Raw genomic sequence first — 27355 nt, 5'->3', positions numbered from 1 at the left:
TCTGTCAGTAGGTTCCTTAAGGGCGGCCGTATCCGGGGACGGTAGTGCCACCTGTTTAGACAAGCGTGTGAGCGCTTTATTCACCCTAAAGGGTGTTTCCCAACGTGCCCTATCCTCTGGCGGGAAGGGGTATGATGCCAATAACTTTTTTATCTGGGGAAACCCACGCATCATCACACACTTCATTTAATTCCTCAGATGCAGGAAAAACTACAGGCAGTTTTTTCTCACCCAACATAATACTCTTTTTAGTGGTACTGGTATTATTAGAGCCCCAGATGGCTTTTGAGACACCTGGACAGGCACAGATTGAGTCGCCGGCCGTCTCATGTCATCAATCTTTTGTAAAGAGCTGACACTGTCACATAATTCCTTCCATAAGCTCATCCACTCAGGTGTCGACTCCCTAGGGGGTGACATCTCTGTTACAGGCAATTGCTCCGCCTCCACCTCATTTTCCTCCTCATACATGTCGACACAACGTACCGACACACAGCACACACACAGGGAATGCTCTGATAGAGGACAGGACCCCACTAGCCCTTTGGGGAGACAGAGGGAGAGTATGCCAGCACACACCAGAGCGCTATATATATATATACAGGGATAACCTTATATAAGTGTTTTTCCCCTTATAGCTGCTGTATTGTTATACTGCGCCTAATTAGTGCCCCCCTCTCTTTTTTAACCCCTTTCTGTAGTGTAGTAACTGCAGGGGAGAGCCAGGGAGCTTCCCTCCAACGGAGCTGTGAGAGAAAATGGCACCAGTGTGCTGAGGAGATAGGCTCCGCCCCCTTCTCGACGGCCTTTTCTCCCGTTTTTCTGTGGAATCTGGCAGGGGTTAAAATACACCCATATAGCCCTGGGGGTTATATGTGGTGTATTTATGCCAGCCAAGGTGTTTTACATTGCTGCTCAGGGCGCCCCCCCCTAGCGCCCTGCACCCTCAGTGACCGGAGTGTGAAGTGTGCCTGAGTAACAATGGCGCACAGCTGCAGTGCTGTGCGCTACCTTGTTGAAGACTGATGTCTTCTGCCGCCGATTTTTCCGGACCTTTTCTTGCTTCTGGCTCTGTAAGGGGGCCGGCGGCGCGGCTCCGGGACCGAGCTCCGAGGCTGGGCCTGTGTTCGGTCCCTCTGGAGCTAATGGTGTCCAGTAGCCTAAGAAGCCCAATCCACTCTGCACGCAGGTGAGTTCGCTTCTTCTCCCCTTAGTCCCTCGATGCAGTGAGCCTGTTGCCAGCAGGTCTCACTGAAAATAAAAAACCTAAACCTAAAACTAAACTTTTCACTAAGAAGCTCAGGAGAGCCCCTAGTGTGCACCCTTCTCGGCCGGGCACAAAAATCTAACTGAGGCTTGGAGGAGGGTCATGGGGGGAGGAGCCAGTGCACACCAGGTAGTCCTAAAGCTTTTACTTTTGTGCCCAGTCTCCTGCGGAGCCGCTATTCCCCATGGTCCTTACGGAGTTCCCAGCATCCACTAGGACGTCAGAGAAATTCTGTATACACTCCATAGCAACCAGGCTTTTATTTTATGGCAGAAATCTAGCCATATACTGCTCGATGCAGACAATACAGGGGATTGACAATGAGAGAATGACAGCCCTATAATCAGCGCACCTCCATACAGTATACTGCACAACTATCACTTATTTTACACATTTAATCTTCCTGCAGGTCACCTTACACTAGTTACTTTACTCTGCTCTTCCTGAGGGGTGTAGTATGTGATGTCGGCGGTCGGGCTCCCGGCGGCCAGCATACCGGCGCCGGAATCCCGACCGCCAGCATACCTACAGCTGGGCGAGCGCAAATGAGCCCCTTGCAGGCTCGCCACGCTGCGGGCACGGTGGCACGCTGCGCTATCTATTCTCCCTCCAGAGGGGACCCCCAAGAGGGAGAAAAGCTGTCGGTATGCCGGCGGTCGGGATTCCGGCGCCGGTATGGTGGTTGTTGGGAGCCCGGCCGCCGGCAACCTGAAGACCACCCCTTACTGAGCCTCCCCCATCATGCACTATAGCAGCAGGTACATGTGCCTGGGCAGCTGCAGCACCACATGCCTTTAACTTGCCGGGGGCAGTCTCTCTCTCTCCCTCCCAGATGGGATGATCACATGGTTGTGTGCACACAGTGTACTTATGCCTGGTGCTGTTGAGAGACAGATGCAGGATCCTGCCCTTATTGGGCCAGACTCTTTAACTGCATGCATCTCTGCTCTGTGGACTGATCCCACAATCTCTAGCATGTGCGTCTACATATGCCACATTGACCACCTATGGGCAGTTTAGAGTTATTTATACCTCAGCTCCATATCCACTTGCGACTTAAGCTAGGAACACATTATACAAGTTTTAGGCCAATTTGCCAGTAATTGGGGCGATTAGCCTTTTTATTATTGTTTGTAGGCATGAGAATTTTGCATAAACACCTATAAAATGGTCCAATTAACTATTTAAGTCCTTGACATCAGTTCCTACCCAAATGGAGCTTGTAATCTATGTTAACTATCACATGGAAACCAGAGCTCAAAAGAGTGGGGACTGCAAAAGGGAGAGGCTGGAAGTGGGAGGAGTTATAAGTAGAGAAGGAGGAGTCAGGATTCATTCTTAAACCGTACCCCCAACCCTAAATGAAAAGTCTAGATCCACCCCCGACACAACGGCACAAATTCTCAAGTCAATTAAACCCACCTAGCCTATTTTTTTAAAATTATTGTTAATCTTATATCTTGCATATATTTGTTAACATTTATTTATATCATCATCAGACTCCAACAACAAACATGGTAAGAGCACAAGGCTGAGTATTAACAGACAAAGATAAAAAGATGCTGTTCACATGAGGACAGATGAATAGAAAAATGAACACAGGACACAGTCATACTGTGCAGCTGTTGCTACAGTATATACAGAATAAAGACAGTAATACCCCTTTTCCACTGCTGCAATAACCTGGGTCGCAGCTCAGTGGAAATAGAGTCCCCAAAAAATAACCAGTGTAATGGAGTGCAGGGAGCTTTGCCGTTAGCAGGGCACTACTACGCCCGCCCGACAATGGGGACATGGTCACTGTAGGGTGGCGTGCCCAGCACTCACGGAGGTTCTGGCCAGCCCCAAAGCTCTCTTTGCAGTGTGAACACATGCCGTACGCATGCGCATGGAAGCTATTCACCAGACGGTGAACTTTTGCCCCCGCAGGACATTGCAGCCTACAGGCGTGGAAAGCCCCCTTACAGGCTGTTTCAGCGGAGCGTCGCCATAAGGGCAGGGTATATTCTAGTGTTTTAAAATCAGGCAGGGCACAGTGCCCTGTTATAACAGCCAAGCATGAACACTAAGCTGGGGGTAGCAAGCAGGGAAGGACCAGGGTAACGGAGCAGTGTGTTGGATGACCTGGGTTGGATGTAGAAGAGTGTGTGTGTGTGTGTGTGTGTGTGTGTGTGTGTGTGTGTGTGTGTGTGTGTGTGTGTAGGGGGGTTCACCGGCGCTTGGAGGTGACGTCATCTACAATCCCGAAAAGAACAATGGCCGGCCCGGGTATTACCTAGTTTGAGGCGGCGGTGTAAATGGGATCTGTCCCGTGTCTTACTTGGGTTGGAACTGTAATAATATTGTGCTGTTCATGAACACAGAATAATTGCAGGTATGAGAATTACAACCAGCATTCATGACAGAAGTGACACTGTGCAGTTTTTATTAATACAGAATAAGCAAGAAGAGGTACTGAGAATTATACCTAGCATACAGAACAGGAGAATGTATATACTGTGCAGTTTTTGATATATACAGACTAAGGACTGATACCCAGAATTACAACCAGTATACAATAAGAGAAGTGGTACTGTGCAGCAATTCATATTTATACAGAATAAGAACAGAACTGAGAATTTACAGAGGGGGAATGATAGTGTACATCTATTCATATACAAACAATAATGACTGATACTGAGCATTACACCCAGCATACTGTAGAGAAGTGATACTGTGCAGTTGTTGATATACACAAAATAAGCACAAGTGACACCATACACAATAAGGACAGATACTGAGCATTACATCCAGAACAATAGAAGAGATATAGGGGGTCATTCCGACCCGTTCGCACGCAGCGTTTTTTCGCTGCAGTGCGAATGGGTGCGGAATGCGCATGCGCGGCGGCCGCTGTGCGCATGTGCGACGTTGCCCCGCGACAGGGGTCGCCGGGTTACGTTGCGGCTATCGACGGAAGCGGTCGCGACCTCTAAGATGATTGACAGGAAGGAGGCGTGGATGGGCGGATCCGGACCGTTGGAGACCGTTTTCGGGGAGTGGTGAGTAAAACGCAGGCGTGTCCAGGACAACGGAGGGCGGAGGTGTGACGTCAAAGCCGGGCCCATCATCGCTGGATCCATCGCACAGGGTAAGTATGTCCAGGGCTGCTCTACTTCTGCTTGAATTTTTTTTAGCTTAGCAGGGCTGCACAAGCGATCGCAGCCCTGCTAAGCTAAAATACACTCCCCCATAGGCGTGGACTATTGATCGCAGCAGCAGCTAAAAGTTGCTGGCTGCGATCAACTCGGAATGACCACCATTGTGCAACTGTTAACACACAGTATAGACAGAAAAAGGGCATATAATGGGAATGACACCCAACATACAAAAGATACAATAAGTGATACTGTGCAGTTGTTGATATACACATAAGGACAGTTACTCAGCATTACATCCAGCATACATAACAGATATTGTGCATTTTTTCAAAATTGGATACCACAGGTATCAGAAGAACGCATACGCAAAGGTTTGAGGTACGCAGAGTTTTTTTTACCTCGTGCCCAACTGAATTCCCCCCTAATCTGGATAGGGAAGCATTAACTACTATATGTAGAGCAAGTGTGGTATGTTAGACTAGACTTGGGTCGACAGTGTCTAAGTCGACCACTGGTGGTCGACAGTAAGTAGGTCGACATGGTTTCTAGGTCAACAGGGACTCTAGGTCGACATGTACTAGGTCAACATGAAAAAAGTCAGACATGAGTTTTTGTAATTTTTTGCGTGTCGTTTTCTTCGTAGAGTGACCGGGAACGTCAATTAGTGCACCGTGTCCCCTCACATGGCTCGCTTTGCTTGCCATGCTTCGGGCAAGGTGCCTCGCTCTGCTACCGCTGCACCCAGCACAGGTTACAGTTACCAATTGTAGTCCACGTGGATCGTAAAGTATGAAAAAGTTCAAAAAAATTAAAAAAAGTGAAAAACTCATGTCGACCTTTTGTCATGTCGACCTACTTACTGTCGACCAACAGTGGTCGACCTAGAGACCGGATCCCATGCAGAGCTATCAGGGTTTTTTTGCAGATAAACACCACACTAAACAGAATTCCCATATACACTGGCATCTTGCAGGCCTGTCATTGTCTGAAGTTTTCCAGACAAATAATTATAATCCAGAAGTCATATGATCAGCCAGGGATCCCCCTCTCCTGTCTGTAAAAGAGAGAGGCTGTAGCTCTTGGTTATAGCTTCTTGCAATACAACTGAAGGGGTTCTGAGGTTCATAAGTTATATGGTATACAGTATTTATATTATATACACATCCATAATTACACCACGCTGAACTTCCCACTTTATTACTATTTACTTTATTTTCCTATTAGTATTTACTTTATTTTCCTATTAGTATTTACTTTATTTCCCTAACTATAAAATGTCTTGCTCCATGCATGAAATACAGTTAATAATACTTCATACAAAGGGTGTGAATGTTAAAATAATGATAGCTTTGATTTTAGATAATGTAGAACTCACAGAAAAAAATAGCTGAATTGATTGATTGATTTCTATTTGATATTTTGAGGTTTTATCTATTTATTCAGACATTGTTGCATATTTTTTTGCCTCTTGATATGCCCTGGAACATGTTATTAGAAATTCCAAACCCTGAGTTTACAGTCTTGCCAGATCTCTTAACTAATGATTCTGCAAACTGTGAACTAATGGGCCCTACACACTGGCAGATAATACTGCACAATATGAACGTTCTCTTTTATTAATGAACGAGAACTCGTTCATATCGTGCAGTGTGTAGGCACCAACGATTAACAATGCGCGGCCCTGCGTTCGTTAATCGTTGGTGCCCCATCGCTTGTGCATGCAGGCCAATATAGACGAGATTGTCCATATTAGTACGCAGTGCTATGGAGCCGGGTGACGGGGAAGTGAAGAAACTTCACTCACCCAGTCACCTCCCCCCCGCCGCTGGGTCGCCCGTCGGCCCTATCCGCCGTCGGCCAGCTCGGCAGCGGATCTGCCAGTGTGTAGGGCCCATTAGACTTACAGTAGTACCACAAATAAAGGTGACAATCGGTTTGCTTACAGTAAAATCTCTTAAACTGAAACATCCAAATCAGCTCTTGAGTTGCCATTAGGCAGTTTAGCAATAGTTATTGCCACAGGAATGCAAATTCAAGATTAGCAGAGTTGCTGGCCTTGAGAAGATAGCGGAAAGGGGACACAGACGCAACCTACAACATTTACAGTAACAACATATAAAGAAAGGCTCCCTCTCCTGTGCTCTTTAATTCCTTATCAACACTCATGATCCTCATGTTGCACACACAGGATATCTGAATCTGTCACAGGCGAGTAGGACAATGAGTGACTGTTCACCCTAACTGGACAGTTATAGAACAGGTACTGTATACCAGAGAATAATGGAGAACAGGTATAAACATGCTGCAGCGTAGATCTAACAGACAGCAGCACAGTGCCAACTGACGAACAAATATCCAGTACCAACACGTCAATACCCAGTGCCAACCAAAAAACATTCACACTGACAACACGTATATTATGCTCCTGACTGACAAGTTATATGTTCACAGTGGTAAGCTCCACATGATGACAGGCAGTGCATTGTCAGAACCAGATAGAAATTTACAAAGCATACACACTGCAGAGAGTTTTGCGGTCACACAGCAGAGTTGTGCGATCACACAGTAGAGAGTTTTATGGACACTGTAACCCTGTAATACATTTCACTATTTGCTCACATCCTATGTATATAATATAGCATTTGCATTCCTATGGCAATAACTGCCTCAAACAATTAGACCTCCCAGAGAGTCACAAATTACCATTACAATGTTAGGTATCACCCAAGGAAGGGGTCTTTATTCCAAAACAACAAGCCACCTGATCCACTCTCTTTATACTTTGAAGAAGAGACAATACCACAGCGAGTTATTCATAATACACTCCAAGAAGTGGTTACATAAACTTAAATTTTACACCAAATAATGCTATATCAGTCTCTGTCATAATTCGGCACGTTACATTAACAAAACTGAGATATATAGCTGGTTACGTTAACCCAACACAGAAAGGTACTGCACCTTTTACATTTATAAACATTTCTCCAAAGCCCTAGAACCTCACACAGCATTTACCTCCCACATTCCAAGTGAGCTGTGATCTCTTTAGAGTGTAGTCTGCAATTAGTAACATGTGGCTAATCATTACACACATTATAGGTACTAACATCACTCACCTGTCACTACTGAGCAGCAACATCTGGCCCATAGCCAACCAGGAGAGAACACAGGGGGATCGCTGGGACTTCTACTCTTCATCCTATCCTAAATCTAATCATGACCAGTCATATAGGATTCAGGGCAGCAGCGGGAGGAGGGAGATCTCTGTGCATGAGCAGTATACAAGGACTGGAATAGCAGGTCAGCTCCCAGGGCAGGAGGAGTTTGAGTATAGGGAGGAGTAGTTCAGTGTGTGTGCTTTATAGGCTGTAGCAACTAGCAAGGGAACTGCACAATATCCTGAATTATATATTGCAATACAAATTAATATTATTTGCAATTCAATACAGACCCTATGTTGCCAGTAAGTAACATGTACTCAGGCAGACTGCATCAATCTGCATCTATAGTATGCAGTCAAAATATAGACAGTGAAAATCTAGACAATCATAAGGTCGGCATGGACTATACTTGCCTACTCTCTTGGAAAGGCTGGGAGGTTCCCGAAAATCAGGTGGCACTCCCGGCCACCGGGAAATAGGCAAATCTCCCACATGCCGCTCACCACCACCCACTCCCCCCGGCATCCCATCCCACAGGAGAAGGGAATAGAGCACTTATGCAAATTGCACTAAATTGCGTCATCATAGACCCTCCCACTTTACAATGCCGGTAATGCGGGAATTGCAAAGCGGAGGTCGGGGCTACAATGATGCAAACGCATCGTCACGCCCCCGCACTACTGCCTACTCCATGCCCCCTGCCGTGTGACCTGGCTGCTCCCTCCAGGAGTAGGCAAGAATGGCACCGACATGAGGTCGACAGAGGTGGTAGAGGCTAATGCTGGGTACACACCTACAGATATATCAACTGATCTGCAGATATAGCTAAAGCCGGATCGGGAAGTGTGCTGTGTATACACACTGCCCGATCCGTTGGGGACTGACATCACGAACTAGGTGGGCATGTACACATTTGCACACACCCGCCCAGTTCAGCTGTCAGTCACCGCCGGCTGCTGCAGCTTGTGTACGGACGGTCGGCTGACCGTCCATACACACACACCGACGTGCCAATATATCTAACGATATACTGGCCGTCGGCTGTGCAGCAGGACCGACGCAATATGTCTGTGAACGACATATCGCTCGTACACACTGGCCGACGCACCCACAATATATAGTGGCCAGTGTGTATGCACCTTAAGACAGTAGAGCAATTTAAACACGCTTGGAATAGGTTCAAAAAGGGTTGAGATTACCTAAAGGATAAAAAGGGGAAGTCTAGATGGGCCAAGTGGTTCTTATCTGCCGTCAAATTCTATGTTTCTATGACAGTAAAATGTTGACAATAAAAAAAAAAAATGTCAACAGCCATACTGTCAACAATTGAAATGTAGACACAGTTAAAATGTAGACGATCATACATGGAAATTCAAGTAACTTGGTTCCGCACACGAGGGGGGCGAGTTGCTATTGCAACAGTGTCTGATCACTGGCACCGGAACTTGACCCCTTGCAGCTTGGACTCACTCGCAGCCCTATGGATGGTAACGTAAGTGTGGCATTTAGCCATAATTACTTGTGAGTACGAGAACAGCGCCCCTAATTGAAATCCCCCCTATAATGACTACATAGATAACATAATAAATAATACTGGTTATTCGTAATGGATCAATGTATAAGATAGTGTCCCACAGAGAGAAGACCACTGCGCATGAGCAAACACTGATCCCCCTCATGTCAGCAACATTGGCCCTCATTCCGAGTCGTTCGCTCGGTATTTTTCTTCGCATCGCAGCGTTTTTCTGCTTAGTACGCATGCGCAATGTTCGCACTGTGACTGCGCCAAGTAATTTTGCTATGAAGATAGTATTTTTACTCACGGCTTTTTCTTCGCTCCGGCGATCGTAGTGTGATTGACAGGAAATGGGTGTTACTGGGCGGAAACACGGCGTTTTATGGGCGTGTGGATAAAAACGCTACCGTTTCCGGAAAAAACGCGGGAGTGGCTGGAGAAACGGAGGAGTGTCTGGCCGAACGCTGGGTGTGTTTGTGACGTCAAACCAGGAACGACAAGCACTGAACTGATCGCAGATGCCGAGTAAGGTTGAAGCTACTCAGAAACTGCTAAGTAGTTTGTAATCGCAATATTGCGAATACATCGTTCGCAATTTTAAGAAGGTAAGATTCACTCCCAGTAGGCGGCGGCTTAGCGTGTGTAACTCTGCTAAAATCGCCTTGCGAGCGAACAACTCGGAATGAGGGCCATTGTCGGATGTGCCTGTTGTATGAACATAAGCATAGATATAATGGGTGCAGGTGGGCCCCCCTCTGCATTGAGGTCATAAATTTGTCTAAGATGGGTTTACCTTGCGCACCAAGTCCTCAAGTGTTTTGAGTGTTGACTGTGCTGCTTACATGAACGAGGATACCAGGCCTTGCATCTTCGTTCATTAACAGATGGGAGTATGTAGCGCTCAGTCTATGTGTGTGGTGTGAACAAAGCAGTATGTTATGCTGTAACTTGTGTTTGAATGAGTAAGGAGTGTTGTTTCTGATGCTAATAACACACTTCATTTTAAGCTTGTAGTTAGGTTGTACAGATGCAATTGTATATATTTATAGTGATAGCAAGAATAATGCACAGCACATACAGTAGAGAATATCAGGAGTGGCAAAGATAGTTCACGGTTTATGGCTGCAGATCAATTTCCTTATTTGTCTACACAATGGTGGTGAATTCAGTCTTAATTGACAGTCTGTTTAACGGTAGTATGTATGGCAGATTTGTTGATATGCGGTGGGGGTCTTGTGCTGGAGGGCCAGTGTCTCGAGCCCCCCAGGTGCAAGAACTTACCCTTTCTTGCGGATGGACAGGCATGTCCTTTTGGCAGAATCGGTGTGCACTCTGCGGTCTTCTTGCCCTGCATCCCCCTGTAGGATCCCTGTGTTGCCGGAGAAGGCTGGGGTTCTTGTGGCTGGTTGCCCGTGGGACCGCCGATGTGTGCAAGACTTACAGGACCTGTAAGTCTTGCACGCCCCGTAATCTGCAACTTGTTGCTCGGCCGCTTGACTCGCCAGCCGGCGAAGAGACTTAGGTGGTTGGTAGTGATCGCAGGTTATAATAGTTGCTGTTGGTGATGTCTTAATGTACTCCAACGTGTTTCTGCCTATATTAAGCCTTCCTCAGGGAGTGGTGTGAGCATGTGAGTCAACATAGAAGGGGTTAAGAGGCCATCCTGGACCTGGTCCCAGCAGGTGATTGGTTGTGCTGTGGATGCTCTCATTGGCTGTGCTGGATGTCTGCTACGATTGCTGCTTAATACGACTGGTTATTTCTTGATGCTGGGTAGGAGTTTGTTTACATAGTTTGTTCTAGTCCATTTTATGTTGATTGCAGTCACATATATAGCATATTCTTATAGCAGTTTAGGTTGCATCATTCAGTAGTAGTGATAGTGATGGTATGTTTCCGCTTATGTTTATATTGCATATTTGCTTAATTAGATTTTTGATGCATATTATGTGTGTATTCTTGGTCTATGTGAGGTAAAAATAAGATTTTAAACCTACCGGTAAATCTATTTCTCCTAGTCCGTAGAGGATGCTGGGGACTCCGTAAGGACCATGGGGTATAGACGGGCTCCGCAGGAGATAGGGCACCTAAAAAGAACTTTGACTATGGGTGTGCACTGGCTCCTCCGTCTATGCCCCTCCTCCAGACCTCAGTTAGAGAACTGTGCCCAGAGGAGATGGACAATACAAGGCAGGATTTAGCAATCCAAGGGCAAGATTCATACCAGCCCACACCAATCATACCATGTAACCTGGAACATACATAACCAGTTAACAGTATGAACAAACGACAGTAACGGTCCAAGACCTATTCCAACTGTAACATAACCCTTATGTAAGCAACAACTATATACAAGTCTTGTAGAGTTTCCGCACTGGGACGGGCGCCCGGCATCCTCTACGGACTAGGAGAAATAGATTTACCGGTAGGTTTAAAATCTTATTTTCTCTTACGTCCTAGAGGATGCTGGGGACTCCGTAAGGACCATGGGGTTTATACCAAAGCATCCAATCGGGCGGGAGAGTGCGTATGACTCTGCAGCACCGACTGAGCAAACGCTAAGTCCTCATCAGCCAGGGTATCAAACTTGTAGAATTTAGCAAAAGTGTTTGACCCCGACCAAGTCGCCGCTCGGCAAAGTTGTAATGCCGAGACGCCTCGGGCAGCCGCCCAAGAAGAGCCCACTTTCCTAGTGGAATGGGCTTTAACCGAATTTGGTACCGGCAATCCAGTCGTAGAATGAGCCTGATGAATCGTATTACAGATCCAGCGACCAATAGTCTGCTTCGAAGCAGGTGCGCCAATCTTATTAGCAGCATACAGGACAAACAGAGCCTCTGTTTTCCTAATTTAGCCGTTCTGGCTACATAAATCTTTAAGGCCCTGACTACATCCAGGTATCTGGAATCCTCCAGGTCACTTGTAGCCACAGGCACCACAATAGGTTGATTCATATGGAATGAAGAAACCACTTTAGGCAAAAATTGCGGACGTGTCCTCAATTCAGCTCGATCCACATGAAAAGTCAAGTAGGGGCTTTTGTGTGACAAAGCCGCCAATTCAGACACTCGCCTTGCAGATGCCAATGCCAACAGCATGACCAGCTTCCAGGTAAGAAATTTCAACTCAACCTTGGTAAGCGGTTCAAACCAGTGTGATTTTAAGAACTGCAACACCACGTTCAAGTCCCATGGTGCCACTGGAGGCACAAAAGGGGGCTGGATGTGTAGCACTCCCTTTACAAACGTCTGGACTTCTGGAAGAGAAGCCAATTCCTTCTGAAAGAAAATCGAGAGGGCCGAAATCTGTACCTTAACAGAGCCTAATTTCAGGCCCATATCCACTCCTGTCTGTAGGAAGTGGAGAAAACGACCCAGATGAAAATCTTCCGTAGGCGCATTCTTGGACTCACACCAAGACACATACTTTCGCCAGATACGGTGATAATGTTTTACCGTCACCTCCTTCCTAGCCTTTATTAAAGTAGGGATGACCTCTTCCGGAATCCCCTTTTTCGCTAGGATTCGGCGTTCAACCGCCATGCCGTCAAACGTAACCGCGGTAAGTCTTGAAATACACAGGGCCCCTGTTCCAACAGGTCTTCCCTGAGAGGAAGAGGCCAGGGATCTCCTGTGAGCATCTCTTGTAGATCCGAGTACCAGGCCCTTCGAGGCCAGTCTGGGACAACGAATATCGTCTGTACTCTTCTTCGTCTTATGATCCTCAACACTTTTGTGATGAGAGGAAGAGGAGGAAACACGTAGACCGATTTGAACACCTACGGTGTTACCAGAGCGTCTACTGCTAATGCCTGAGGGTCCCGAGACCTGGCACAATACCTCCGAAGCTTTTTGTTGAGGCGTGACGCCATCATGTCTATTTGAGGAGTCCCCCAAAGACGTGGTACGTCTGCAAAGACTTCTTGATGAAGTCTCCACTCTCCTGGATGGAGATCGTGTCTGCTGAGGAAGTCTGCTTCCCAGTTGTCCACTCCCGGAATGAAGACAGCCGACAGAGCGCTTACATGATTTTCCGCCCAGCGAAGGATCCTTGTGGCTTCCGCCATCGCGACTCTGCTTCGTGTCCCGCCTTGGCAGTTCACATGAGCCACTGCTGTGACATTGTCTGATTGAATCAGAACCGGTAGGTTTCGAAGAAGACTCTCCGCTTGTCGAAGGCCGTTGTAAATGGCCCTGAGTTCCAACACATTGATGTGTAGACAGGACTCCTGGTCTGACCAAAGACCCTGAAATTTTTTTCCCTGTGTGACCGCTCCCCATCCTCGGAGGCTCGCGTCCGTGGTAACCAGGATCCAATCCTGAATTCCGAATCTGCGACCCTCCAGGAGGTGAGCACTTTGCAACCACCACAGGAGGGACACACTGGCCCCTGGGGACAGTTATTTTCCGATGTAAGTGCAGATGGGACCCGGACCACTTGTCCAGAAGGTCCCATTGAAAAGTCCTTGCATGGAACCTTCCGAAGGGAATGGCCTCGTAGGCCCCCACCATTTTTCCCAGAACTCGAGTGCATTGGTGAACTGACACCCTTTTCGGTTTTAGCAGGTCTCTGACCATGTTCTGGATGTCCTGGGCTTTCTCTATTGGGAGGAAGACCTTCATTTGTTCCGTATCCAGTATCATACCTAGGAACGGTAGTCGAGTTGTCGGAATCAACTGTGACTTCGGTAGATTTAGAATCCAACCGTGTTGCTGGAGCACTCTCAGAGAGAGCGCCACACTGCTCAGCAATTTCTCCCTTGATCTCGCTTTTATCAGGAGATCGTCCAAGTATGGGATAATTGTGACTCCATGCTTGCGCAGGACCACCATCATTTCCGCCATTATCTTGGTGAAAATCCTCAGGGCCGTGGAGAGTCCAAACGGCAACGTCTGAAATTGGTAATGACAATCCTGTACAGCGAATCTCAGGTATTCCTGATGGGGGGCATATATGGGGACATGAAGGTACGCATCCTTTATGTCCAGAGACACCATAAACTCCCCTTCCTCCATGTTCGCTATTATCGCTCTGAAAGATTCCATTTTGAATTTGAAACTTTTTATGTACAGATTTAGGGATTTCAGATTCAAAATAGGTCTGACCGAACCGTCCGTTTTAATAGGGTTGAGTAGTAACCTCTTCCCTGCTGGTGCAGGGGAACCTTGATTATCACTTGCTGTATACACAGCGTCTGAATTGCAGCTAACACTATATTCCTTTCCGATGTGGAAGCTGGTAGGGCCGATTTGAAAAAGGGCACCTCCTCGAATTCCAATTTGTAACCCTGGGAAACTATGTCCAACACCCAGGGATTCAGGTCTGAACTGACCCAGGCCTGACTGAAAAGTCGAAGACGTGCCCCCACCGGTGCGGACTCCCTCAGGGGAGCCCCAGCATCATGCTGTGGGTTTTGGAGCATCCGGGGAGGACTTTTGTTCCTGGGCACCTGCCGAAGCAGGTGCTCTTTTGCCTCTGCCCTTACCTCTGGCGAGGAAAGAGGATCCCCGACCTCTTCTGGACTTGTGCGACCGAAAGGACTGCATCTGATAGGGTGTTACTTTCTTTTGCTGTTGGGGAATATATGGTAAAAAAATTTGATTTACCTGCTGTAGCTGTGGAAACCAGGTCCGTCAGCCCATCCCCAAACAATACATCACCCTTATAGGGTAGTACTTCCATATGTTTTTTGGAATCCGCATCACCCGTCCATTGGCGAGTCCATAAGGATCTTCTCGCTGAGATAGACATGGCATTGGCCCTAGAAGCTAGCAATCCAATGTCCCTTTGAGCATCCCTCATAAGTAAGACTGCGTCTTTTATATGGGCTAGAGTTAAGGATATAGTATCCTTATCCATATTATCAAATTGATCTGTCAGCTCATCTGTCCAAGCTGCAATTGCGCTACACACCCATGCCGACGCAATTGTCGGCCTTAGCACAGCACCTGTATGAGAATAAATACACTTTAAGGTAGTTTCTTGCCTGCGATCTGCAGGGTCCTTAAGGGTCGCTGTGTCAGGAGACGGTAGCGCCACTTTCTTGGACAGGCGCGTCAGGGCCTTGTCCACAGTGGGGGTGATTCCCAAATCTCCCTGTCCTGCTTAGGGAAGGGGTATGCCATATAAATTCTTTTGGGGATCTGCGGTCTCTTTTACGGAGTCTCCCAAGCTTTTCCAAAGAATTCATTTAATTCATGAGATGTGGGAAAGTTAATAATCTGTTTCTTATCCTTAAACATGTGTACCCTTGTGTCGGGGACCGAGGGTTCATCCTCAATATGCAACACATCCCTTATTGCCACAATCATTCACTGAATGGTTTTAGTCACCCTAGGGTGCAATTTTACTTCGTCGTAGTCGACACTGGAATCAGAATCCGTGTCGGTAGTAGTGTCTTGTGTTAAGGGACGCTTTGTAGACCCCGACGGGCCCTGTGAGTCGGTCCAATCCGAGGATTGACCCCCTGATGTCCCCCCTAATTCAGCCTTATCAAGCCTTTTATGTAAAGATGCCACACTTGCATTCAACATATGCCACATGTCCATCCATTCCGGAGTCGGCACAACTGACGGGGACACACCACTCATTTGCTCCACCTCCTCCTTGGAGAAGCCTTCCGCTTCAGACATGTCGACACCACGTACCGACACCCCATACACACAGGGATTAACCTATAAGGGGACAAAACCCCAACCAGGCCCTAAGGAGAGACAGAAAGAGAGTATGCCAGCACACACCAGCGCTTAAAAACACTGGAAAATATATGACCAGATAGCGCTTTTCTATATATAATATACCAATTCCCACTCACTGCGTCGCTAATGTGCCCCCCTCTTCTTTTTTCCAGCCTGTGAAGTTCAGCAGGGGAGAGACCAGGGAGCCAGCGTTTTCCTCATGCAGCTTCTGTGGAGAAAATGGCGCTGGTTAGTGCTGAGGATCAAGCCCCGCCCACCCGACGGCGGGCTTCGGTCCCAGTGATTTTTCAATTAAAATGGCGGGGGATCATAGATTTACTGCCTACGCAGCCTAATCAATCTGCATGTGCCCAAATGTGAGGTTTATTGCTGCCCAGGGCGCCCCCCCCTGCGCCCTGCACCCTTCAGTGCTGCTCTGTGTGTGTGTGACTGGGAGCAATGGCGCGCAGCTTACCACTGCGCGCCTTACCTCATGAAGATCTGATGTCTTCTGCCTTCTCATCCGGCTTCTATCTTCGGCATCTGTGAGGAGGACGGCGGCGCGGCTCCGGGACGAACCCCAGGTGAGACCTGTGTTCCGACTCCCTCTGGAGCTAATGGTGTCCAGTAGCCTTAGAAGCAGTGCCCAACTTGACAAGCCAGCTCTGCTTCTCTCTCCTCGGTCCCACGATGCAGGGAGCCTGTTGCCAACAGGACTCCCTGAAAATAAAAAACCTAACAAAATTCTTCTTCAACCGAAAACTCTGGAGAGCTCTCTGCATTGCACCCATTCTCCTCTGGGCACAATATCTAACTGAGGTCTGGAGAAGGGGCATAGAGGGAGGAGCCAGTGCACACCCATAGTCAAAGTTCTTTTTAGGTGCCCTATCTCCTGCGGAGCCCGTCTATACCCCATGGACCTTACGGAGTCCCCACCATCCTCTAGGACGTAAGAGAAAATATATGTATCGAGGGGGTGATGTTTTGTGTTGCTTCCTTGCTGTTTTTATCTAACTTGGTGTGTGAGTAAGAGAACAGAAGCATTAAGGTCATAAATTTGTCTACCAGGTTCCCGGAAATACCCATTAAGTACTGCATGGTATCATGTCAACTGAGTTCATTGTGTGGCATGTGTCCTGGCAGCAGTACAGTGGGGCATATTGTTAAATTTGGGGCACTACAATGTGACTGTGGGGGAAATTCCATTGTGGGCAAAGGGGGCAATTTGCCATGGCACGCCGCCAATGGCAGCCCGATTAGTGCCCTAAACACTGCCTGAGTTCAACCCTTTTGCTTAAAAGTGCTCGCTACCCTATGGGGTAGCGAACCCTTTTGAACGATATCCCGCCACAGTAAAGTGCGGCAGGTATTGTGCAAAATCATTCGGGCTGGCAATTGAATTCCCTCCATAATATGAACTTGAGCACTGTGAGGTATAATGTGAACTAGGGCACTACTATAGGGCATGACACTGACCAGGGCGCCACTGTAGTTCATACAATGAACTAGAGCAATACCATGGGGCATAAAATTAACTAAGGCACTACTCTGGTCTGAATGTACAACAAGCAAAGCATGTAGACCTGCCCATAGTTGACCAATTTAAATGTTTACATTTTGATTGTCAACATACTGACAGGGTCAAAATGTTGACAGTCAAAATACAGACCTGCCTATATTTAGAATGTCAACATTTTGATTGACGACATTGGTCAAAATGTTAACATGACTATTTTTAATTCTGACCCTATCAAAATGTAGTCACTCAAAATGTGGGCATTCATAATAAAGCATGTCTATATTAGAATGTTGACATTATGACCACGTCTCTATTTAGTATGTTGACATAATGACCATGCATTTTCAGTGCGATGCATCCCGCCACTCATCGCATGCATATTGGTGTTTATTAACAACGTATGCAAACATTTTAGCACCCTATACCCCAGTACTGTTTAGCAAACAAAACACAGAGCCCTGTACTCCCAGTAACAGGTATCAAAACAGAGTAAAATACAATAGATAACATAATAGATAATGCTGGCTATTCATAATGGATAAATGTACAAGGTAATGTAAAATTATCAAAAACAGTGCAGTACCCATACCCCCAGTAGCAGGAATCCAAACAGACTGCAGCAATGTGTGTCCGGCAATGTGTACCCAAACAAGATTGCCGCACCCTATACCCCAGTACCAGGGGGCGGTTTGGGATTAAAAACCAGCCGGGAAAATGTATGGAAGCAGCCCTCATGGGGGTGGGGTCTGTTGAGGGGGTGAAGTCTGTCAAGTGGGCAGGATTACTGCTCAGAAGGCCTGGTTATATGTAGTAGTTGAAAGTGCGCGCCGCAGGCGTGGCTTCGTCTGGAAGGGGCGTGGCCTCATAATAGTGTCAATTCACATTACATCACACAGTAGTGCTGCTTATACACATTGCACCGCTTATACACATTGCACCAGGTAGAACCTCCTATACACACTGCGCCAGATAGAGCATGTTATACATATTGCGCCAGATAGAGCACATTCTACACTTTGCGCCAGGTAGAGTACATTATACACATTGCACCAGGTAAAGCACATTATACATATTGCACCAGGTAGAGCACGTTATACACTTTGCGCCAGGCAGAGCACATTATACACATTGCGCCAGGCAGAGCACATTATACACATTGCACCAGGCAAAGCACATGATACACACTGCACCAGGCAAAGCACATTATAGAAACATAGAATTTGATAGCAGATAAGAACCACTTGGCCAATCTAGTCTGCCCTTTTTTTTTTTTTTTTTTACTATATTTTTATCTCAAACCTTATTTGATCCATATTTCTTTGTAAGGATATCCTTATGTCTATCCCATGCATGTTTAAATTGATCTACCGTCTTAGCCTCTACCACAGGGGTGGGCAATTATTTCCGCTGAGGGGCCACTTGACATTTCATGTCAGTATCCGAGGGCCACATACAAAATAGCAGCTCCCCCCACTTGCCAAAAATATAGGGACGTGGCTTCATGTGGAAGGGGTGTGGGCAAAAAATAATACAGATTCATATTAGGCTGCACAATAGTCTCCATTATTCAAATTGCGCCACACAGCGCCACTTACACACATTACACCAGGTAGAGCCCCTTTTACACACATTACGGCAGGTAGAGAGCCTTTTTACACATTAACATTTTATTTAGGATAATTATTGCGCAGCAAGCAAATTATCCAGTGTCTTATGGCCCCTGGGGAAAGGTGTGACACAGTGACAGAACACGGGGGGTGTGACACGGTGACAGAACACGGTGGGGGTGACACGGTGACAGAACACGGTGGGGGTGACACGGTGACAGAACACGAGGGGTGTGACACGGTGACAGAACACGGTAGGGGTGACACGGTGGCAGAACACGGTGGGGGTGACACGGTGACAGAATACGGGGAGTGTGACACGGTGACACAGTGACAGAACACGGTGGGGGTGACATAACACGGTGGGGGTGACACGGTGACAGAACACGGGGGGGTGACACAGTGACAGAACACGGTGGGGGTGACACGGTGACAGAACACGGGGGGTGTGACACGGTGACAGAACACGGGGAAGGGGGGTGACAGAACACGGGTGTGTGACACAGTGACAGAACACGGTGGGGGTGACACGGTGACAGAACACCGGGGGTGTGACACAGTAACAGAACACGGGGAGGGGCGGTGACAGTACACGGATGTGTGACATGGTGACAGAACACGGGGGTGTGACACAGTGAAAGAACACGGGGAGGGGGGGTGACAGTGACAGAACACGGTGGGGGTGACACGGTGACAGAACACGGGGAGGGGGGGTGACAGTGACAGAACACGGATGTGTGACACGGTGACAGAACACGGGGCGTGTGACACAGTGACAGAACACGGTGGGGGTGACACGTGACAGAACATGGGGGGGTGACACAGTGACAGAACACGGGGGGGGGGGTGACACAGTGACAGAACACGGGGGGGGTGACAGTGACAGAACACAGGGGGGTGACACAGTGACAGAATACGGGGTGGGGGTGACACAGTGACAGAACACGGTGGGGGTGACACAGTGACAGAACACGGGAGCGGTTGGTACAGTGAGAGCTTAAGATCTCTCCCCCAAACCTAGAACAGTCTGACGCCACTGCCCGCACACACAAATATACGCACACTATCACACACACTCACACACACACACACACACACACACACACACACACACACACACACACACACACACACACACACACACACACACACACACACATTCTCTCCCTTTTCCCATTAACTTACAGATCTGGCTGGCAGTGGCAGGATTCAGGATGGATCTGTAGTAGTCTGGCTCTTGTCCCGTGTAGCTCCGCCCCCTGAGGTCCCGTGTAGCCACGCCCCCTAATCTGCATGTAGCCCCGCCCCCTTTTCGGCTGAACACAGCCGTTGTCACCGGGGACTCTGGAGGCGGGAGGAGGAGGCTGCTACAACGCAGCAGCAGCAGGGGAGAGAGGCGCCGCCGGCAGCTTGGAGGTACTACAGTGCAGAGCAATGACAAGCAGCTCAGCCGGTCGGGCCGCTTGTCATTGCTCGCTGGTGGGAGGCAGTGGGCCGGGCAGGATCGGTTTGCGGGCCGCATCCGGCCCGCGGGCCGTATTTTGCCCACCCCTACTCTACCACCTCTGATGGGAGGCTATTCCACTTGCCCACTACCCTTTCTGTGAAGTAATTTTTCCTCAAATTTCCCCTGAAACTCCCCCCCTCCAGTCTCAGTGCATGTCCTCGTGTCCTATTGCTTCTCTTCATTTGGAGAATGTTTCCCTCCTGGACTTTGTTAAAACCCTTGATATATTTGAACGTTTCTATCATGTCCCCCCTTTCCCTTCTCTGCTCCAAACTATACATATTGAGATTTTTTAGTTTTTCTGGGTATGTTTTCTGATGTAGGCCATGCACCATTTTAGTTGCCCTTCTTTGTACAGTCTCTAATGTATTAATAGCCTTTTGAAGATATGGCCTCCAGAATTGAACCAGTATTCTAGATGAGGCCGTACCAATGACCTATACAGTGGCATTATTACTTCTTTCTTTCTGCTGCTGGTTCCTCTCCCAATGCAGCCAGGAATCTCACTAGCCTTCCTCATTGCTTTGTTACATTGCTTACCTGCCTTTAAGTCACCTGAAATAGTGACTCCTAGATCCCTTTCCTCCTCAGTAGTTTCCAGTATAGTGCCATTAATACTATATTTAGACTTTGGATTTTTGAGACCCAAGTGCATGAGTTTACATTTTTTGGCATTAAACTGTAATTGCCTCACTCTTGACCATTCCTCTAGTCCACAGGTTCTCAAACTCGGTCCTCAGGACCCCACACAGTGCATGTTTTGCAGGTCTCCTCACAGAATCACAAGTGAAATAATTAGCTCCACCTGTAGACCTTTTAAAATGTGTCAGCGAGTAATTAATACACCTGTGCACCTGCAAAACATGCACTGTGTGGGGTCCTGAGGACCGAGTTTGAGAACCACTGCTCTAGTCTACCTAGATCCTCAACCATCTGTTTTACCCTGTTGCATACTTTTGTGTTATCTGCAAAAAGGCATACTTTCCCTTTAATGCCATTTGCAATGTCACCAATAAAGTTGTTAAAAAGCACTGGTCCAAGTACAGACCCCTGGGGTACTCCACTGGTAACATTTCCCTTCCGTGAATGCACTCCATTTACCACAACTCTCTGTTTTCTATCCTGCAACCAAGATCTTATCCATTCAATAATCCTAGTATCCAATCCCAAGCTTCCAAGTTTATTTAGCAGTCTACGATGTGGAACAGTGTCAAAAGCCTTACTAAAGTCTAGAAAAGCTATATCCACGGCTCCACCTTTATCCATCACTTTAGTCACACAGTCAAAAAAGTCAATACGATTTGTTTGACATGATCTCCCCCCAGTGAATCCATGCTGTTTGGGATCCTGTAAATTGCTGGATTTTAGATAATCTACAATTCTTTCTTTTAAGAGTGTTTCCATCAATTTCCCTACTACTGATGTAAGACTCACTGGTCTGTAGTTGTTTGCCTGTTCCTTGATTCCACTTTTGTGCAGTGGGACTACGTTCGCTCTTTTCCAGTCCTCTGGAATTACTCCTGTAGCTAATGACTGGTTGAATAATTCTGTTAATGGTGCTACCAGCACTTCTTTAAATTCTTTTAGTATCTTTGGATGTATCCCATCTGGCCCCATAGATTTGTCCACTTTCAGGTTTGAGAGTTCTGTTAAAACCTTTTCCTCTGTAAATGTACTTGTTTCATTTTCCTGAATATCCTTGCATCTTAACTGTGGCCCCTTCCCCTATCTTTCAGTAGTGAATACTGAGCAAAAATAATTATTAAGATGATCTGCTATTACATTGTCTTCCTCAACAAGACTCCCAGTCTCTGTCCTTAGTTTTATTATTTGGCCTTTTGTTTTTCTCCTTTCGCTTATATACCTAAAAAAGATTTGCCTCCTTTACCCACTGACTGGACCATTTTCTCCTCAGCTTGTGCCTTTGCAGATCTGATTACCTTCTTAGTCTCCGTCTGTCTAACAAGATATATCTCTTTATCTTCATTATTTTGTGTCTGCTTATATTTCCTAAAAGCCATCTTTTTTGCTTTCACAATATTTGCTACTACTTTCGCACACCACACTCGCTTCCTTTTCCTTGTGTTTATCCTAACACTTTTGATACAAAGGTCTGTTGCCTTTAATATTGCACTTTTTAATGTTTCCCACTTCTCCTGCACTGCTTCCAAGTTCCTCCACTCTGCCAAAGAATCGCTTACACATTTTCCCATCCCTACAAAATCAGCCTTCCTAAAATCCAATACCTTTGTTTATATATGGGATGAGTCAGTCTCTGTCTTTATGCTGAACCATACTGCTTGATGATCACTGGTTTTCACCCCACTTTTACGTCCAATATTCTGTCTCCATTTGTAAGTATTAAGTCTAAAATTGCGTCTTTCCGAGTGGGCTCCCTCACCAATTGGTGGAGGGATGCTCCCTGAAGGGAATTTAAAATGTCCCTACTTCTAGTGGAACTAACAACAGACACCTCCAAGATTATATCAGGAAGGAAGATCTCCCATGATTATTACCTCTCCTTAATGCCATTTTAGTTATGTCCTGCAATAGGTTCTTGTCCAGTTCTTCCTGTCTTGGTGGCCTGTATATCACGCCAATATGAATAATCGACTTCTCCTGTTTCTATGGTCACCCAAAGGGCCTCAATTTTTCCTTCAATACTTTGTATTAAGGTAGTATTTATGCTTTTTTTTAACATACATTGCTATGCCTCCTCCGATTTTTCCCATTCTGCCCTTCCTAAATAAAGTATATCCCGGTATAGCTATGTCCCAGTCATGATTTTCATTGCACCATGATTCTGTAATTGCCACAATATGTAGATCATCCCTTGTCATTATTGCAGTTATTTCTGGGATTTTATTTCCTAAGCTCCTAGCATTTGCACACAGTGTCGGACTGAGTCATGAAGGGCCCACCGGGGAAATGCAGTGGTAGGGGCCAATACTTGGTGGTGTGGCTAGGCTCCAGAGAGGGTGTGGCCTGCCACATTGGTTTGTTTAACCGTTAGATCTGAGCCCCTTGATAAATATAAATAGTAAATACTGCTAGTGCATGCATGAAAATGCACCACATTAATCACAGAAATGCACTGTAGAATCTACACCATAGTCCTATGCATTATTAGACAAAATATGTACAGGTTGAGTATCCCATATCCAAATATTCTAAAATACGGAATATTCCGAAATACGGACGTTTTTGAATGAGAGTGAGATAGTGAAACCTTTGTTTTTTGATGGCTCAATGTACACAAACTTTGTTTAATAGACAAAGTTATTAAAAGTATTGTATTAAATGACCTTCCGGCTGTGTGTATAAGGTGTATATGAAACATAAATGAATTGTGTGAATGTAGACACACTTTGTTTAATGCACAAAGTTATAAAGTATATTGGCTAAAATTGCCTTCAGGCTGTGTGTATAAGGTGTATATGTAACATAAATACATTCTGTGCTTAGATTTAGGTCCCAACACCATGATATCTCATTATGGTATGCAATTATTCCAAAATACGGAAAAATTCGATATCCAAAATATGTCTGGTCCCAAGCATTTTGGATAAGGGATACTCAACCTGCATAATGTTTAATTCAATTGCACTGTCAGTCTGAGACCTAATCCCTAAAGGTGGCCCACCCAGGCAGTGGGGCCCACCGGGGGTTCCCCTTGTGGGCCAGTCCAACACTGTGCCCACATAGCTTTTAGAGTTTTGTTTGTGCTTTTCCTGTTTCTAGCTATGTTCTTCTCTCTGCCTATATTTATTTGATTATCTTCTGTTGCTGTGGATATGCTTCCAATTCCCTTTGCCTGCAGAAACAATACCTCTGTGTTGGGGGAACAGATTGCTTTATTCCTATTTGGTTCACTGTCCCCCTCTGTTAACTTAAATAGTTTTTGATGAGCATCCAAACTGTTCAGTTAGTATTCTCGTTCCCCTTAAAGATGGCTGACCGTCACTTTTGTATAAGCTCCTATCTTGCCAGATGGTGTGACTATGGCCTATAAATCCAAATCTCTCCTCACTGCACCATTTCCTTAGCCAAACATTGAAGTTTGTGATGCAATGAGTTCTGTTTTCCCCTCTATGTACTGGCAATACTTATGAAAAAGTTACAGTGGTTGCCACCTGCTCCAGAGCAGTCCCTAACTTCCTAAATTAATCTTTTACGGCCATGAGTTCAGCATTAGCCAGGTCATTTGTCCCTAGGTGGACAATGACATCCACCTCCCCATCTTTTCTTGCTTCCTTCACAATTCTTAGCATGCGCTCTTTATCCCTTGGAGCTGTGGCTCCATGTAAGCACCTTACTTGCTTCTCTACTTCATTTGCATTTCCCAGATATATTCCTCTAATAATGGAATCTCCCAAGAGAAGTGCAGTCCTTTTTGGAGATGCAATTTTCCTGTACCTTTTTTTTCCGCCAGGTAAAACACATTATACACATTGCACCAGGTAAAGCATGTTATACACATTTCACCACGCAGAGCATGTTATACACATTGCACCAGGCAGAGCCCATTATACATACTGCAACAGTGAGCGCACGTTATACACACTGCACCAGGATAAGCACGTTATATACTATGCGCCAGGTAGAGCACGTTATACACATTGCACCAGGTAGAGCATGTTATACACATATATATATATATATATATATATATATGTATATATATATAAATAACTGCAGCAGAGCCCGGCACTCCTGTTAGACGTTACAACAGCCCCAGTGCCATCCTAAAGAAGTTAGACAGGCAATTTGTCAGAGGTGGTACTCACCGGACTTATACATACAAATAAAGACACTGCACTATCACCAGCACAGTACCATACCTCCCAACTTTTGCAATCTCTAATGCGGGACATGCCGCACCGAAGGCGCATCTGTGGTCGGTAAAGGGACGGGGCCTCGGGTGATAGGGGCGGGGCACCGCGCTATGATCCCTGGTTTTTGAGGTTTTGGGGGCGTGCCCAGCACTCCTGCTATTCAGTGATCACTGGCTGCTTTGCAAAGCAGAACAGTGGTGATCACTGGTTCCCCCAACTGCCCCGCAGCAGGGACAACAGGACAGTGTCCGAATAGCAGGACTGTCCCACTGAACTTATTGGTAATTGAACTCTGAACTATTACTCTGAACTCTGAGAGGACCACTCCAACCATCTGCAATTCATCTGCTCCACTGCCCATGCAGAAGGGTGTGTACCAATTACCAATAAGTTCAGTAGTAGACAATTTTCTACTTCATACCGGTCGAATTTTAGACCATTTTTACAATTTTTCCGAACTCCTCTAAAAATATGGATCTGTGTCAGGTTGTGATGTAGTATCGACCTGGTTATACACCCATTCTAATTGATATACTCAGCATTTTATATGTTCCATGAAGGTCCCACTATTTCATATATTTGGCATCTGATTCTGTACCCCTGAAGAAGTCCCATAAGGGAAGAAACGCGTTGGTTCTATCAGTTATTCTGCTTCCATCTATGCTGTATGTTAGGTTCATGCTGACAAACAATCTGAAAACTGAATGTAGACCAGATAAACCCTGACTTTACTTCTGTGAAACTGTACAGATGCTTGATGTATTTTACTGTGTATTTTTATGATTAAATTATATTTAAAATGGATTTGAACAGGTTTTTCTAAACATTCAATTTGTTTTGAAGCTCTGAACAGTACTATGTATTAGCGCCCTCAGATCTTTATGGTTGATATATATATATAAATATATATATATATAAAAAATAAAAATAAATATATATATATATATATATATATATATATAAACTTGTTCATGGACCGGCACTCCTCTCATCCGTGGAAAAATGGCTCCGATGCCTCCAGAAGAAACGTGTTAATAAACGTGGTAAAAAAGACCTGCGGCACTCAGAGACTTAAGCAGTGAAACCGTGTATTCACATCAGCAAATGAACCAACGTTTCGGGGCTCGCACGCCCCTTTGTCAAGGTGATCGTTGGTTCATTTGCTGATGTGAATACACGGTTTCACTGCTTAAGTCTCTGAGTGTCGCAGGTCTTTTTTACCACGTTTATATATATATATATATATATATATATATATATATATATATTTTAAGTCTAACCATAGAATGCATTTATGTTTCATATACACCTTATACACACAGCATGAAGGTAATTTTAGCCAATATGTTTAATAACTTTTTGCATTAAACAAAGTGTGTGTACATTCACACAATTCATTTATGTTTCATATACACCTTATACACACAGCCTGAAGGTCTTATAATACAATATTTTTAATAACTTTGTGTATTAAACAAAGTTTGTGTACATTGGGGGTAATTCCAAGTTGATCGCAGCAGGAAATTTTTTAGCAGTTTGGCAAAACCATGTGCCCTGCAGGGGAGGCAGATATAACATGTGCAGAGAGAGTTAGATTTGGGTGTGGTGTGTTCAATCTGCAATCTAAATTGCAGTGTACAAATATAGCAGCCAGTATTTACCCTGCACAGAAACAAAATAACCCACCCAAATCTAACTCTCTCTGCACATGTTATATCTGCCTCCCCTGCAGTGCACATGGTTTTGCCCAACTGCTAAAAAATTTCCTGCTGCGATCAACTTGGAATTACCCCCATTGAGCCATCAGAAAACAAATGTTTCACTATCTCACTCACACTCAAAAAATTACGTATTTCGGAATATTTTGATATGGGATACTCAACCTGTATATATATCTACTATATAAAAGCGAAAATTTGTCCTTCTTTCTATACAAATCCACAGTTTACAAGCGAAGATCGTGAAATTTTACATACTGTACGAGCGTATTAAAACACGGCCGAGGCAACTAAAACAATTAGAAATCCCTAGCACCCCTGGGGGGGGGTGGAGGAGATAGCAGCACAGAGTATTTCAGGAGACAGCATAACTCTGGAATTGCTGGAGTAATGGGGGTCATTCCGAGT

At 45.9% G+C, this 27355-nt stretch overlaps 1 protein-coding gene across 8 annotated transcripts in view; it reads right to left on the bottom strand.

The window, feature by feature from the left end:
* The window catches only part of KALRN (kalirin RhoGEF kinase), a 1402249-nt gene that overhangs the window by 126030 nt on the left and 1248864 nt on the right, over positions 1–27355 (bottom strand). The window contains exon 1 of one of the 8 annotated variants that reach the window (XM_063934079.1): positions 7524–7699. The exons of the other annotated variants lie outside the window; for them this stretch is intronic. Coding sequence (XP_063790149.1) covers positions 7524–7605 — 82 coding nt within the window. The 5' untranslated portion in view covers positions 7606–7699. Of the gene's footprint in view, positions 1–7523; positions 7700–27355 lie in introns of those variants that run through there. 8 annotated transcript variants of the gene reach the window in all.

The sequence above is a fragment of the Pseudophryne corroboree genome, chromosome 7 (genome assembly GCF_028390025.1).
Source record: "Pseudophryne corroboree isolate aPseCor3 chromosome 7, aPseCor3.hap2, whole genome shotgun sequence".
Classification (NCBI taxonomy): domain Eukaryota; kingdom Metazoa; phylum Chordata; class Amphibia; order Anura; family Myobatrachidae; genus Pseudophryne; species Pseudophryne corroboree.
Note: the sequence above shows the minus strand (reverse complement) of the source record. Positions and strands in the feature narration are given on the sequence as shown.